The following is a 14,914-nucleotide window of genomic DNA, read 5'->3' on the forward strand; positions in this document are numbered from 1 at the left end:
TGTTTGTGTGTGCATATTACCGTAGCGGGTAGGGTGGAGACCTCTGCGTGCTTCACAGATGCCCGACTCACGCTCCCTCGCTGGTGCCTTCCCCGGAACCTCCCCCTTCTGGCTGGCTTTCCCAGGCCTGACAGTTGCGGGGGCGGGCAGGCAGCTCAAAGCCCGCGGGAGTTTGCAGGAGTTTCCCCAGGTGACCCCAATACACTCCTTCCCAACCCCACCCACTCCTTTAACCTACATCAAAGTCAGGCAATTAAGTACCTGGCCGAAATTGACACTGCAGGTAATTCCTATCCCCGAGGCAGCTGTAAGAGTTATTTGTGGGGCTGAGCGGGCTTAGACCAGGAGCTGGAATTTGGGATGCAGGAGCCAAAAGTGTGGATTTCCGATCTTTTATCAAGTGTCTGGATAAATGGCTGAACAAGAGAGTTTTGCAGGTTTCGGCATAGCGCAACAAAATAATTATTACTGGTACTGGCACAGGTGAGCTGCTTTTTGCTACTCTGAACGAAAAGGAAGACCGATAGTGTTCTGTTTCTTACACGATTTGGCAGTTTACAAACTGTTGCTTTGAAAATAGGTGTGCTTAAAACAGTGAGAGCGGAAATCATCCTTACTTGTAACGTCTGGGAAAGAACAGGGAGTCCAGGGTTTCTGAGTGATTCTGCCTTGATTGGTGATGTCATTCCTGTCCTTTCCCTTCTGCTCTTAGAGTGAAGCCAGACTTCCATTCCTGCCAGGGTTACTCCTTTGGCAACTGGTACCAGCAACAGCACAGCTATTTTCCTCCTTCTGGCTATAGCTATCGCTATGGAACGGATGGACATGTACCCAACCTTTATTCTGTGCGTGAGACCTCCGGATACCCAGTTGAAACTTCGCTTACACCCAAGGTATCTCTCCCTGGCATTAATCCTGGGTGGTTTGGGTGCCCCGTATGGAAACATCTTTTTCCTTTCCTCACACTTCCAGATCCTCTCATTCAAATTCCCACAGCCCTGGCTTCTCCTCCCTAATTTAGTACCAGAGAGTAAAAGCTGATGACCTGAGGCATTCTTTTTTTTTTTTTTTTTTGTGGTACGCGGGCCTCTCACTGTTGTGGCCTCTCCCGTTGCGGAGCACAGGCTCCGGACGCGCAGGCTCAGCGGCCACGGCTCACGGGCCCAGCCGCTCCACGGCATGTGGGATCTTCCCGGACCGGGGCACGAACCCGTGTCTCCTGCATCAGCAGGCGGACTCTCAACCACTGCGCCACCAGGGAAGCCCCTGAGGCATTCTGACTTGCAAACAATTTCAGTCCTCACTGTTTTCCAAAAATAAAATAATAGGTTGGTGAAGTCTGTGCAGGAATTCTTGCGTCTAAATTGTGGCTTAGCATCGTTCGATAGATTTTACCCTTAAACACTTAAAATTGGACAAGAAGTACTTTTTTTTTTTTTTTTTTTTTTTTTTTTTTTTTTTTTTGCTGTGGCAGCAGACATTAACACATTTTAATTTTTTGATGACGAAAGTAACGTATTTCTTTAAAAGAGGTCTTGGAGTAAGAGAAAGCCTCCACCACCGCACTCTCTTCCCCGTTCCGTCCCCACTTCGAAGAAAGCATTGTTCAAGTGGATCTATGGCCTCTAGATTTTCCCTTCTACTCTCACTAAATCACTGTGAATGGGCTTAATTTCTGTTTGGGGAGTTCGGGGCGCCTTGGCTAGAATGGACCGTGTGGGATAGGCTTACTAGTTTGTTCCTTGCTTGCTGCTGTTATGTTGCACCAGGAGCGCTTTCTTTAAAAGTTGCCTATTTGGATGTGCTGTGATTTTAGCTCATCACTTATCGACTGACATTTTAAATGTTTTCGGTGTTTTGACAAACTTCCTTTTACCTCTTTTCAAGAATTTGAGTGTTTTTTGGCTAAGGGAAAAATTCCAGAAGGGGAAGTTCTCGATTAAAGGATATGACATTTAAAATCTTAAACAGCAAGCTTGTCTCCAAAAAGCCTGCCTGAGCTTACACTTTCCGTGGAGGGTATGGCTTGCTTCTCCATGTTTCAGTGTATGATTAGCCAGTCTGACAGGTGAGGTGAGATTAGCCAGTCTGACCCTGGCATCAGCTGTATGTCCTCGACAAAGGCAGGTTCCCAGCCGGTGCCTGCAGGGAGGAGTTGTAAAAACTTGCATTGCCCTAGGAGAGCCCACAGAGTCTGGAGTAACTAACCAAGATTTATTTGGGGAGTGCTTCTGGAATTTACTTCTTTCCTTATGTAAGAAGATAATTGATTGGTTTGCTTTTCTGTAGCCTCTGCACTTCCTTAAGCATCGACTGTCCTGGTCCTTAGCTGAGACGTGGGGTGCGGGGATGTGATTAGAAGGCCACGAGGGGTACGTGCTCATGGAGGCTTTGCAGATTGGCACCTGGAAGGAAGGGAAGAGCTCCAGGTGGAGAGCTGGGTACCTGTTACAGTACCTGTGGAGTCTGATGCCAGGGTCCCTGCTGTCTGGTTCCTCGCCCAGACCCCAGGATGCCAGTTAGTTCCCCGAAACTTCAGAGAAGCCAGACGCCTTTGTCTGATACTCCTCCTTTGTGACTTTTCTTCTATGGATGCGGTTCACCCATTGCACTTATATCATTTAAAGGTTCTTTTAATCAAAATTCGAAGTAAAGTTGATCAAAAGGGAGTTTAGTGCATATTATTTTTGAGAGCTAAATTCTTCCAAGAAAGTGAGTAACCCTTTAAGTAAAATTAGTTTTTTCTTAAAATACTGATTTTCATTGTAGGAAACCACAGCTCTGGCTGAAAACCAAGATGAAGATTCACTAGAAGGTAACAGAAACCTTCTGTTGCACTCGTTGAAAACAGAACTAACCCCTTTTCCAGGTTCCTCATTCACTCAACTGGCTAGAAACTGAGAGACCCTACTGGAGAATTCCAGTGTAGGTCTTCCTCTGTTTCTGAATTAATGGCCATAAACAATTTATTCACTTATATCAATCTGTTAACTAAACAGATAAAGCAGCATGCTTATTTTTCAAAGCCCTGTCGTAGGGATTTAGTTCCGGGTCCCTCTTTGGCATTGTATCTGCCCAAGTCCTCATGCTACAAACTCAAGACTCATCCTCGACCCTTCCTTGCTCTTTTGCTCCAAGTTTAATGCATTTCCAAGTCCTGTCCATTTATCTCCACATTATCTCTCAATCCCATCCATTTTCTCCGTCTCTTCCACCATCTAGACGCTCATTGAGTCTGGTAGCACTACCTTTTTAGCTTCAATTTCTATGTTTAAGTCTTATTGAAAGTAAACACACAATTTAAAACATTTAACATTAAATGTCTGCAATATTTCCTGCTGATGTTTTTTTAAAAGCTCTAATTTTAAGCCATTTCCAATATGTGTCCTGTAAAACTGTATTTTTTTTTCATATGTGTTATTGGCTTCTGCAGATCCAAATCTTCATTTGAATATTGAGGAGTTAAACAAAGAATTTATGGTGGAAAGTGAAGAACTCTATGACTCGCTCATGAATTGCCACTGGCAGCCTCTGGATACAGTTCACTCTGAAATCCCAGATGAGAGCCCCCAAAAGCAAGATGTTCATTAAGCTACCCAACTATCACATTAATTGTATCTTGTTTCATTTTTGTTAAAAAAAAAAAAATTCTCCCAGGAATGTATTGGATTCTGTATGCAAATACAGATTTCCAAGACTTAAATGTGATTGAGATGAGAGAACATAATGTAAATAAATTTTACCAGCACATTCATTTCCAGAAGTGTGGTTACATTATGGTTTTGTTTGTTTGTTTTTTCATTTATTGGCTGTGCCACGAAGCATGTGGGATCTTAGTTCCCCAAACAGGGATCGAACCCACGCCCCCTGCATTGGAAGCACGGAGTCTTAACCACTGGACTGCCAGGGAGGTCCCAAGTATGTTATATTATGTAAGTGCCAGAAGAGGTCGCAGAACTATCATGGTAGAACAGGCTGCACTCTTAAGACATTTGAAAATAGGTTTCCTAACACAACATTGTAAATCAATTTTTTAAAAAAGATAATAGGTTTAATATGAGATGGGCCTGACCTGAACTGATGGTGGCATTAGCTACTCTGATATAATTTGCTGCATTCCTCTATGCACAGACAATACAAGGTTTCTCACCTGCATCTGGTATAGAAAAATGTAGATTAGAAGTAGATGTATGGTTTCCTTTTCCTGACCCTCAGGTTCTCGTATGAGAGAACTAGACAGCAGAAGACAGTGGAAATTCACTTGTCACAAGTGAATCCCCAGCATATGGAAAAAGTGTGCTTGATCAAAACAGATTATCAGCCTCTAAGATAGAGGAATTGGACTCCCATAAACACCAGTTCTGAAACTTCAGTGCATATGTTGACTGTGTCTCTTATAAAATATGGGTTGTTTTTTTTTCTTGGTCCTGAAGGTAAACGCCGTGTCCTGTTTATCGCTTTGCCACGGATGGGTACTTAAGGAGACCCCCGGGACTGATCTGAGTGACCTGAAGGCCTGAAGACTTGTTACTTAGGTTAGTTAACCAGACTCTGTCCATAGATTTCTGTTCTGAGAGTGTTTAATACATGCTAATCCTTGTCCCAACGAGGTTCAAAGAGCTGAATCCAACAAGGAGAGCTGGACGGACTGCAGCCTCTGTAAAGGAGCTTGTCCTGCCCTATAGCATAGGACAGGATTTCTCAAGCTTGGAATTACTGAAATTTGGGGCTGGAAACTTCTTTGCTATGGAGGCTGTCTGTGCAATGTCCTGACCTCTACCACTATACTCCAGTAGCCTGCCATACCCCAGTTATAACCACCAAAATGTCTCCAGACATCGCCAAGTGTCCCTTGGGGGTAGGATGCCTCCAGTGGAGAACCACTGGAATAGAGCAGTGAATCTCAAATCTTAGAGTGCATCAGAACTGCCTGGAAGGCTTGTTAAAACACAGATTCAGTAGGTCTGCATGGGACCCGAAGACTTCAGTTCTAAGAAGTTTCTAGGTAATGCTGTTGTTGACAGTACAGATGCCACACTTTGGGAACCACTGGCACTGGGAAATTCCTAACTGGTTCAATCCAGTTCTACCTGGTACAATGGTAGGGTTCTCCATTCATGTTCCCCATCCCAAAAGAAGGTGTGCAAGGCCCCACTTTCCTACAGAGCCCGACCTGTTCAGGTATCCATCCTCCTCATACAGCCATGTACTTTGGGGGCCAGCATCATATCTGGCTCCAGGGAATGGCTCTCGTGTGATCTGAGACACATGCAGTGGTCCCAATCCTCTTGCTAGAGATTGGTTTAGGTAGAGACATATGATAAAATTCTGGCTAATGAGATGTGAGGAGAACGTGTCCTCGTTTTTTCAAAGGAGAAACAAAAGACAGATACCTTCTCTTTCTGTGGACATAGGTTTAGATATAATGCTCAGTACTGTTGCAGCTACCTTGCGACTGTTAAGAGAACAAACTGAAGGCAGTGCCGATCAGCTGGAAATCGCAATGAAGGAAGATGGAAGGAAACTGGACCCATGATAACGGCATTGAGCTGTTGAATTAGCTAACCCTGGAGTCTCTATGTCTAGGCTTGTTATGTACGATAGTGTATTTTTTTAAACATCTTTGTTGGAGTATAATTGCTTTACGATGGTGTGTTAGTTTCTGCTGTATAACAAAGTGAGTCAGCTATACGTATACATATGTCTCCATATCCTCTCCTTCTTGCGTCTCCCTCCCTCCCACCCTCCCTGTCCCACCCCTCTAGGTGGTCACAAAGCACCGAGCTGATCTCCCTGTGCTATGCGGCTGCTTCCCACTAGCTAGCTATTTTACATTTGGTAGTGTATATATGTCCATGCCACTCTGTCGCTTTGTCCCAGCTTACCCTTCCCCCTCCCCGTGTCCTCAAGTCCATTCTCTACGTCCGCGTCTTTATTCCTGTCCTGCCCCTAGGTTCTTCAGAACCATTTTTTTTTAGATTCCATATATATGTGTTAGCAAACAGTATTTGTTTTTCTCTTTCTGACTTACTTCACAATGTATTTTCTTACCCTTCAATCCACTCTGAATTTTTGTAATTTGTAGCAGAAGTGTCCTAACAGATCCAGCTGGCATGTGCAAAGACCTTGGTGTCCTTGAATCAAAAGGAGACCAGTCAGTGTGTCTAGAGCTGTATAACAGGGTGGCCCCATGTGGCTATTGAAATTAAAAAAATGTTTTTTGGCCATGCTTCATTGCTTGCAAGATCTTAGTTCCCTGACCAGGGATCGAACCCAGGCCCCTGCAGTGGAAGCACAGAGTCCTAACCACTGGACCTCCAGGGAATTCCTGAAATTTAAATTTTAATTAATGAAAATTTAAAATTCAGTTTCTCTCTTACACTAGTCACATTTCAAGTGTTCAGTAACCGCATGTGTCTGGGGGGGCTACCGTATTAGCCAGTGCCGATTACAGAACATTTCTATCACTGCATAATGTTTTATGGTATAACACTGGCCTAGAGCATCAGCGGAAAGCCCTGGGGTGAGGTGAGAGCAGGGTTTCTCAGCTGTGTTCATTACAGCTCCCTTTCTGGAGACCTTTAGACGCCTTTCCCCCAACCATCCCCCACCCCCCATGAAATGTTAATTCCATAGCTATTCTACATACTCTGTATCTGTGTGGGTTTTTGTTTGTTTGTTTGTTTTGTTTTGTGTATCGGTGTTTTATACATGGAAAAGTTAATTCCCTTTCTTCACTCCCCAGAACCAATTTTTGCCTCCTTGGGGAAGGTACTTTCCCCTGTTGAGAATGCCTCGGCTAGTGTGTTAGTCATGAACAAGTTCAGGCAGGAATTTTAGGTCACCGTAAAGAATTTGGATTTTATTAAAACTGTATTGGGAAGCAACTAAAGGACTCTGAGGTGGGGACTCACTTGGTCTGGTTTTTGTCTTTCGACTCTCACTTGGCTGCTTCATGGGGCACAGCTTGGAGGGAGATGGCAGGAGAGGTGGGGAGACCAGTAAGGAAACGTGCAGCTGCCCTGGGAGAGAGGCTGGAGGTTCATCCTGGGGTTGTAGCTGTGGATTTGGAGAGAGGGGGAGAAATTTGAGGTACCTTTTGGAGATGACGCGGCAGCTCTTAATAATTGTAGTGAGACAGATAGGAGGCATCTAGAATTACCCCAGGGATTTGGGGCGTGAGTAGTGGCATGGACAGTGGTTCCATTGACTGAAGTGGAGAAAACTGGGAGAGCAGCAGGGTGGCGGGGGTTGTTATGGATGCGTTAGAATGGAGATGCCTGTTAGCCATTGGGCGGGGACTGCTGGAACCTTCTGAGATTTATCTACTCCACCAGTGTCTTTTTTTAAAAAATAAATTTATGTATTTATTTATTTATGGCTGCGTTGGGTCTTCGTTGCTGCACGCCGGTTTTCTCTAGTTGCGGCAAGCAGGGGCTGCTCTTCTTTGCGGTGCTTGGGCTTCTCACTGGGGTGGCTTCTCGTTGTGGAGCATGGGCTCCAGGGCACGCAGGCTTCAGTAGTTGTGGCACGTGGGCTTGGTAGTTGTAGCTCGCAGGCTCAGCGGCCACGGCTCACGGGCCCAGCCGCTCCGCGGCATGTGGGATCTTCCCGGACCGGGGCATGAACCCGTGTCCCCTGCATCGGCAGGCGGACTCTCAACCACTGCGCCACCAGGGAAGCCCGGCAGGCAGATTCTTAACCACTGTGCCACCAGGGAAGTCCTTCCACCAGTGTTTTGATTCCACCTCTGCTGGAAGCTTGCAGGCGTGAGGAATCCATCCCTTTCTACCTTCTCAGCCTAATGTGGACCATGACTGAGACAGCTGTACCAGGGGACCCACCGAGAGAGAACCTTGTTATATGCATGTCTTATTTAACCAGAGTAGCCTCTAATAGGAGGAAACAGGCTAAAGGAAGAGCTTCTGTAGATATTGAACAAATGGCAGGACAGGCTTTGCACCTTTATTCTTTAAGTTCAAAGTACCAAAATGATGGGGACTTTTTAATATTAGAGAAAAACACCCTAGTGGACATACTATGAATGTGGTCCTAGTTGCATGCTCTGTTATCCCTAATCGGGCTTTCATAATATCTAACCTCCCTTGCTGAGCTTCCTCTTTCTTTTTTTTTTTTTTTTTTTTTTTTGCTGTACGCGGGCCTCTCACTGCCGTGGCCTCTCCCGTTGCGGAGCACAGGCTCCGGACACGCAGGCTCAGCGGCCATGGCTCAGGGGCCCAGCCGCTCCGCGGCACGTGGGATCCTCCCGGACCGGGGCACGAACCCGCGTCCCCTGCATCGGCAGGCAGACTCTCAACCACTGTGCCACCAGGGAAGCCCCCATAGACATTCTTATTGCCTGTCCAGGCACCTTGGACTCATTAGTTTAAAAAAGAGAAGGCTTTTTGGTTTTATACCTCTGAGAATGTCCCCTCACCTTGGAGAAATCTTCTTTGCTGGCTCTTTTGGAGATTTGTAGAAATACACATCTGTCTGCTTCTTCTCACATGCAACCGTATTCCATCTTTGCTGCTTTGGAAACCCTTCTGCATACTTTGTGGTTTAGAGTTTCAATTTCTTCTAGTTTCATCAAAGTTAGAGTTTCTAGTTCTCATTCTCCTTGTAGCTTTTGCATATCGTCCATGAAAGGAGATTACTAAGCACTTTATTGATGTCTTCCAAAGAATCACAGCAGATTCTTATCAGAAATTTACAAGCTGAGGGACTTCCTTGGTGGCTCAGTAGTTAAGAATCTGCCTGCCAATGCAGGGGACATGAGTTTGAGCCCTGGTCTGGGATGATCCCACATGCCATGGAGCAACTAAGCCCGTGCACCACAACTACTGAGCCTGTGTGCCACAACTACTGAAGCCCATACGCCTAGAGCTCATGCTCTGCAACAAGAGAAACCACTGCAATGAGAAGCCCACGCCCCACAACGAAGAGTAGCCCTTGCTCGCTGCAACTAGAGAAAGCCCGTGCATAGCAATGAAGACCCAACACAGCCCCCCAAGATTAATTAATTAATTAAAAATAAAGTTAAAAGTTTTATAAAGTTAAGACTTTATAAAAAAAGAGGCATACATTAAAAAAAGAAAGAAATTTACAAGCTGAGCCTAGAGAGATCATGGTTTTGACTAGATTGATAAGTGCTGGTTATGAAGGATAAATAAGGTTTCTGCTGTACTCAAAGGGCAGAGAGGATTATGCTTGGAACTTGGCTTGTGGTACCACCATGTCCAGGGGTACAAGTTAATAGGAGCTCAGTTCCACCTTATACACAGCTGTGCCATGAAGGTCAGAGTTCCTTCAGAAATGATGACTTCAGTCATATCACCAAGATAAAGCTTAAGCAAGTGAGGTTTGGGGTGTTTTTGTTTTGCTAGTTGGTTGGCTTTTTGGTAACTTTTCATGTTAATATATTTTCATCCTTACAGAAAAGCTGAAGTACTAGTACAAGAGCCCCCAATTGTTTGTATATGTTCCATCTGCTTTACTATTCTGTGTGTATGTGTCGTGTACATATTTTGAACCATTTGAGAGTATGTTGGAGACATCATGCTACCTTACACTCTAAACACCTTGGTACTTCCTAAGTAAAAAGAATTTTTTTGTATAATCAGGAAATTTTAAATGGGCACAATAGTATTATCTAATCCATAATCTGTATACTATTTTTTTTCCTATTTTCCCAGTAATGTCCTTTATAGCTTTCCTTTATACCTCCAGTTTAGGATCTAATCCAGGATCATGTGTTGCATTGATTTTCATTTCTCATTAATCTCCTTTAATTTAGGACCACGCTAGCTATTTTCTACAATGTTGATCGATTTGGGTTTGTTTGATGTTTCTCATGACTACAAATTCAGGTTATCCAGTTTAGGGACGCCACTAAAGTGATGTTTTGTCCTCAGCGCTTTCTATCAGATTGACATGAGTCAATCTGTCCTAGTGTTATGTAACTTTTTATGTAACTTATATCCCAATGTAACTTTTTTCCCCCCGGCTGTGCAGCACCCCTTGCGGGATCTTAGTTCCCTGACCAGGGATCGAACCCGTGTCCCCTGCAATGGAAGGGCAGAGTCCTAACCACTGAACCACCAGGGAATTCCCAGTGATGTAACTTTGATCACTTGATGAGATGATGTGTTTAGGCTTTTTTTTCACTGTAAAGTTACAATTGAATGCTTAAAATTAATAAGTAATCTATGGGGAGATATTTTGAAACTAGTATTCTGTTCCTTGTCAACCTTTCACCCATTAGTTACAGCAACCATTCATGATTTCCTAACTCCATTATTCCTTCTGTATTTATTTGTTGGTCTTTTACTATAAGAGCTTTCCCTTCTCCTCCATTTAGGTGTGTATATATGTATGTACATATGCATGTATGGATTTATGGACTCTTAGTTATTGAATTACAACCTATTACTATCATATTTATTTGGATGCTCAAAGTGTCCCAGATTAGCAAGCAGGAGCCTCTTCAAGGTGACTTCAGTGCCTTTTGATATGTTCTCATTATTCTCTGAGCATTCCCCTAATTTCTGCTGCTACACTATGTTGCAGACTTATACATTCCCTGCCCAAGCACGGGAACCAACTTTTTCTTCAAGGATCTCTTGACTCGCTGGATTTTCAACAAAGCCAAGAAATACATTGCTAGAGGCAAGTCTCAACATCCAACTACAGTCTTTGTGATCAATTGCTGAGAGCAAAACTGTAGTCTCAAAATCTTCCCTCTATGGAGAGGTCTTGCCTGACAGCCTAATCTAGGGGAAACCCACTCTCTCCACATCTGTTGACCTCTGTCACTTCACCCTGTTTTATTTTCTTCACAGTAACACTTAATCACTATCTAAAGTTATCTTGTTTGTTGATATATTTTTGTAATGTTTCTATTCCCTTCAACTACGATATAAAGGATCTGCCAGTCTTAATACATGGCTGTAGGGCTTCCCTGCTGGCGCAGGGGTTGAGAGTCCGCCTGCGGATGCAGGGGACACGGGTTTGTGCCCCGGTCCGGGAGAGGCCACAACAGTGAGAGGCCCGCGTACCGCAAAAAAAAAACAAAAAAAAAACAACAAAAAAAACATGGCTGTATACCCAGAACCTGAAACTGGCACGGGGCATGTGTTAAATATAGAGAGGAATGAGTGGAAGCTTCCTGCTCAAAAAAATCCTATGAAAACACCACAATATTTCTTTACCCCCATTCTATACTGTGGAAGTTTTTCAAATGGCATTTGCCCAGATTCCCACCATCCCTTAGAAAAATTTCTGGATCACATATCCAGGTAGGAAAATGTCCATGTATGGTAATGACTACGACATCAGTGTTTTAGTAAATTTCCTAGATTTTCAAATATTTCTCTACCAGCCTACCAGTCATGTATTTAAGTCACTCTGTTGCTTTTTGAAGTTGTTCTCCCCAAAGAATCTCATGTTATTACTGTGGTTATTTTTTAAACCATCGTGGGTCATCTCTGATACACAGCCGTGCGGTTGGAAAGTCTAACTCGGGTACTTCCTGCTGAGTCCTCTGTGAAAGCCACCATGGAATGCTCGTCATGGAGCTATTAGGCCTCACCTGCTCAGAGTTATGTGGCAGGGGCTCACAGAAGGTGGTAAGCACCAGAGTTTCAACGTGTGGATCTGGCAGTAATCAGTGCTTTTCCTCCTTGCTCTTCACGACCCATTACACCTATTTAGCAAAATCCTAAGAAAATGAATCTAGAGTTTCCCAACCAGTGATCTGTAAGACGCAGGACACCTTTGAACTGCCCTACCCCTGCTTCCTTCCCCAGCATTTTCTTAGTGAAGTGACTATGGATTTTCTCTCCTCCCCCATCCTTTTCTTTTATCTCATTTCCATAGTCTAGAAGAGAGAATGTACAGAATTTTCCTTTTCCTGGAGCAATTTTCATCTGTAAATATCATGTGAGACCAGTCCCTTGCTGTCATCGGGTTTAACATGATGGCACTACACGTTACTGTGACTCACCTTACCCATCTGGTCTGTCCTGTGCAGAGGTGAACGTCACCTGGCCCCGACTCTCAACACACAGCCAGCATAGAATTAACAACCAAACAAAACTGGTTTTGATCATTGAACTTTGGTTTTGTAAGATGTTAACATTAGAAGTTGGGTGAAAGGTCTACAAGAATTCTCGGTACCATTTTTGCAACTTTTCTCTGCAGTCTAAAGTGATTTTAAAATAAAACCTTTTAGAAAGCCATCGAAAACCTTCCATTGTTGCCTTGTGTACAGCTGATGCCCTGAAGCTCACTAATAATTAATTCACTTTAATAGAAATAAATGGCTTGAAGTTCATAAATAATTCACTTTCACCTTGCACTAACTCTTTCAACTATTTCTCCTAACAGCCTCAGTTCCTGATCACACACCTGAGATTCACTTTTACAGTGTGACAGACGATGCTGGCCACTGGTTTCTGAATTTTGCCTTCTTTTCCTAAGAACCCTTTTGTTTGGGACCATTCAGCCCCCAGTAGCCCTCCCAACAGGTAGGTCAGGCTTCCTGGGCTGGCTCGCAAGGACTCACCAAAGTCAATCTTGCCGACAGCCAGCACGGAAGCCCACCACTTTCAGAGCTTGGAGGCGTTCCTCGTGGAAATGAGAGCCTGGTCAGCGTCCTCTCTTACCCTCCTCCTTTCAGAGATATCACTGTTAGTCTTCTTTCCGAGGTCAGAACTTGGCCCTGGGAGGTTGACCTCCAGTGTCTTTCCATTGCTTGACCTCTTAAGCCCTTAGCCGTCCTGGCCAGAAGAGGGAGTAGTCACAACAGGAAACTCCTAGTCTGCATTAGTCTTCCCGAACTCCAGTTATGTGCTTCGTCTGTTCAAGTGAATCTCTGCCCCTGTTTCCCACTTGGCATAGACTGCTATCCTAAATTCTTTTTTATTATTATCATTTATTTATTTACTTGGCTGCACTGGGCCTTAGTTGTGGCACGAGGGATCTTCGTTGCTGCATGTGGGATCTTTAGTTGCTGCATGTGGGATCTTTAGTTGCGGCATGTGGGATCTAGTTCCCTGACCAGGGATCAAACCCAGGCCCCCTGCATTGAGAGCACAGGGTTTTAACCACTGGGCCACCAGGGAAGTTCCTGCTATCCTAAATTCTTACTGTGTAAAAAGATTAACAGTGGTGACCTTTCCCTCTTATCTTTTGAAGTAATGTGTGCAAAGAAAATAAATTTTTAAACCAAAGTCACTCATAATTCCATGAAGCAACAAAAAAGAGATTGCAACTGGGGTTTTAAAAAACCTTAGAATCATAATGTATTTTTATTTATACTTATTTTCTGGTATTCTGACTCTTAACTCAATAAAGGATGTCTACCAGAAATCTACTTCAAACCTCCAACATCATGGACCAGAGTTAAACATGCCCTTTAATGCTGGGAACAACTCAAGGACAGCTGCTATGACTGCTACCATTAAAACTGTATTGCAGGGCTTCCCTGGTGGCGCAGCGGTTGAGAGTCTGCCTGCCGATGCAGGGGACACGGGTTCGTGCCCCGGTCCGGGAAGATCCCACGTGCCGCGGAGCGGCTGGGCCCGTGAGCCATGGCCGCTGAGCCTGCGCGTCCGGAGCCTGTGCTCCGCAACGGGAGAGGCCACAGCAGTGAGAGGCCCGTGTACCACGAAAAAAAAAGAACTGTATTGCAAATTTCTGCATGTCAGAAGATAAGAAGAAGAAGGAAAAAAGGTAAAACTGTTATTTATTTTAAAGAATTTTTTCCTTTTATTTTTTCAGATTCTTTTCCTTTATTGTTTATTACAAGGTATTGGATATAGTTCCCTGTGCTATACAGAAAATCTTGTTTATCTATTATATATATATTGTTATGTATTTGTTAATCCCTCCTAATTTATCCCTCTCCCCCTCTTTCCCCTCTGGTAACCATAAATTTGTTTTCTATGTCTGTGAGTCTGTTTCTGTTTTGTAAATAAACTCAGTTGTATTAATTTTTAGATTCCACAGATAAGTGATATCATATGATATTTGTCTTTCTCTGTTGGACTTACTCAGTATAATCATCTCAAGATTCATTCATGTTGCTGCAAATGGGAATATTTTGTTCTTTTTTATTATTGAGTAATATTCCATTGTATACATATACCACATCTTTTTTATTCTTTCATCTGTTGATGGGCATTTAGGTTGCTTCCATGTCTTGGCTATTGTAAATAGTGCTGCTATGAACACTGGGGTGCATGTATCTTTTCAAATTAGAGTTTTCATCTTTTCTGGATATATGCCCAGGCGTGGGGTTGCTGGATCATATGGTAACTCTTATTTTTATTTTATTTACTTATTTTTAAATTTTATTTATTTATTGGCTGCGTTGGGTCTTCATTGCTGCACGTGGGCTTTCTCTAGTTGCAGCGAGTGGGGGCTACTCCTCGTTGTGGTGCGCGGGCTTCTCATTGCGGTGGCTTCTCTTGTTGTGGAGCACGGGCTCTAGGTGCATGGGCTTCAGTAGTTGTGGCACGCGGGCTCAGTAGTTGTGGCTCACGGGCTTCAGTAGTTGTGGCTCACAGGCTGTACAGCACAGGCTCAGTAGTTGTGGTGCACAGGCTTCATTGCTCCATGGCATGTGGGATCTTCCTGGACCAGAGCCGAACCCGTGTCCCTTGCATTGGCAGGCGGATTCTTAACCACTGTGCCACCAGGGAAGTCCCTATTTTTAGATTTTGGGGAGCTTCTATAATGTTTTCCACAGTGGCTGAACCAATTAACATTCCCACCAACAGTGTATGAAGGTTCCCTTTTCACCACACCCTCACCAGCAATTATTATTTGTAGACTTTTTTGATGAAGGCCGTTCTGACCAGTGTCAGGTGATACCTCATTGTAGCAAAACTGCTATTTATAGATTAGCACT

The 14,914-nt window shown here is 43.9% G+C and overlaps 1 protein-coding gene across 1 annotated transcript; it reads left to right on the plus strand.

Moving 5' to 3' along the window:
* The first annotated feature begins 412 nt into the window (after positions 1-412).
* Positions 413-3,591, plus strand: C10H6orf52 (chromosome 10 C6orf52 homolog). The gene is made up of 4 exons (XM_059077784.2): positions 413-483; positions 713-893; positions 2,770-2,815; positions 3,434-3,591. Exons 1-4 carry the CDS (start codon positions 413-415, stop codon positions 3,589-3,591), a joined length of 456 nt encoding a protein of 151 aa, XP_058933767.1.
* Positions 3,592-14,914: the final 11,323 nt, after the last annotated feature.

This window comes from Kogia breviceps, chromosome 10 (genome assembly GCF_026419965.1).
Source record: "Kogia breviceps isolate mKogBre1 chromosome 10, mKogBre1 haplotype 1, whole genome shotgun sequence".
In the NCBI taxonomy this organism is placed as follows: domain Eukaryota; kingdom Metazoa; phylum Chordata; class Mammalia; order Artiodactyla; family Physeteridae; genus Kogia; species Kogia breviceps.

What these genes read in the sequence shown, in the direction of transcription:
- C10H6orf52 (XM_059077784.2), top strand. Translation starts at nt 413, where the DNA reads ATGGCTGAACAAGAGAGTTTTGCAGGTTTCGGCATAGCGCAACAAAAT. An exon ending in AAACTTCGCTTACACCCAAG is followed by an intron (nt 894 to 2,769) that starts GTATCTCTCCCT and finishes TTTTCATTGTAG; the next exon opens with GAAACCACAGCTCTGGCTGA. An exon ending in AGATGAAGATTCACTAGAAG is followed by an intron (nt 2,816 to 3,433) that starts GTAACAGAAACC and finishes TGGCTTCTGCAG; the next exon opens with ATCCAAATCTTCATTTGAAT.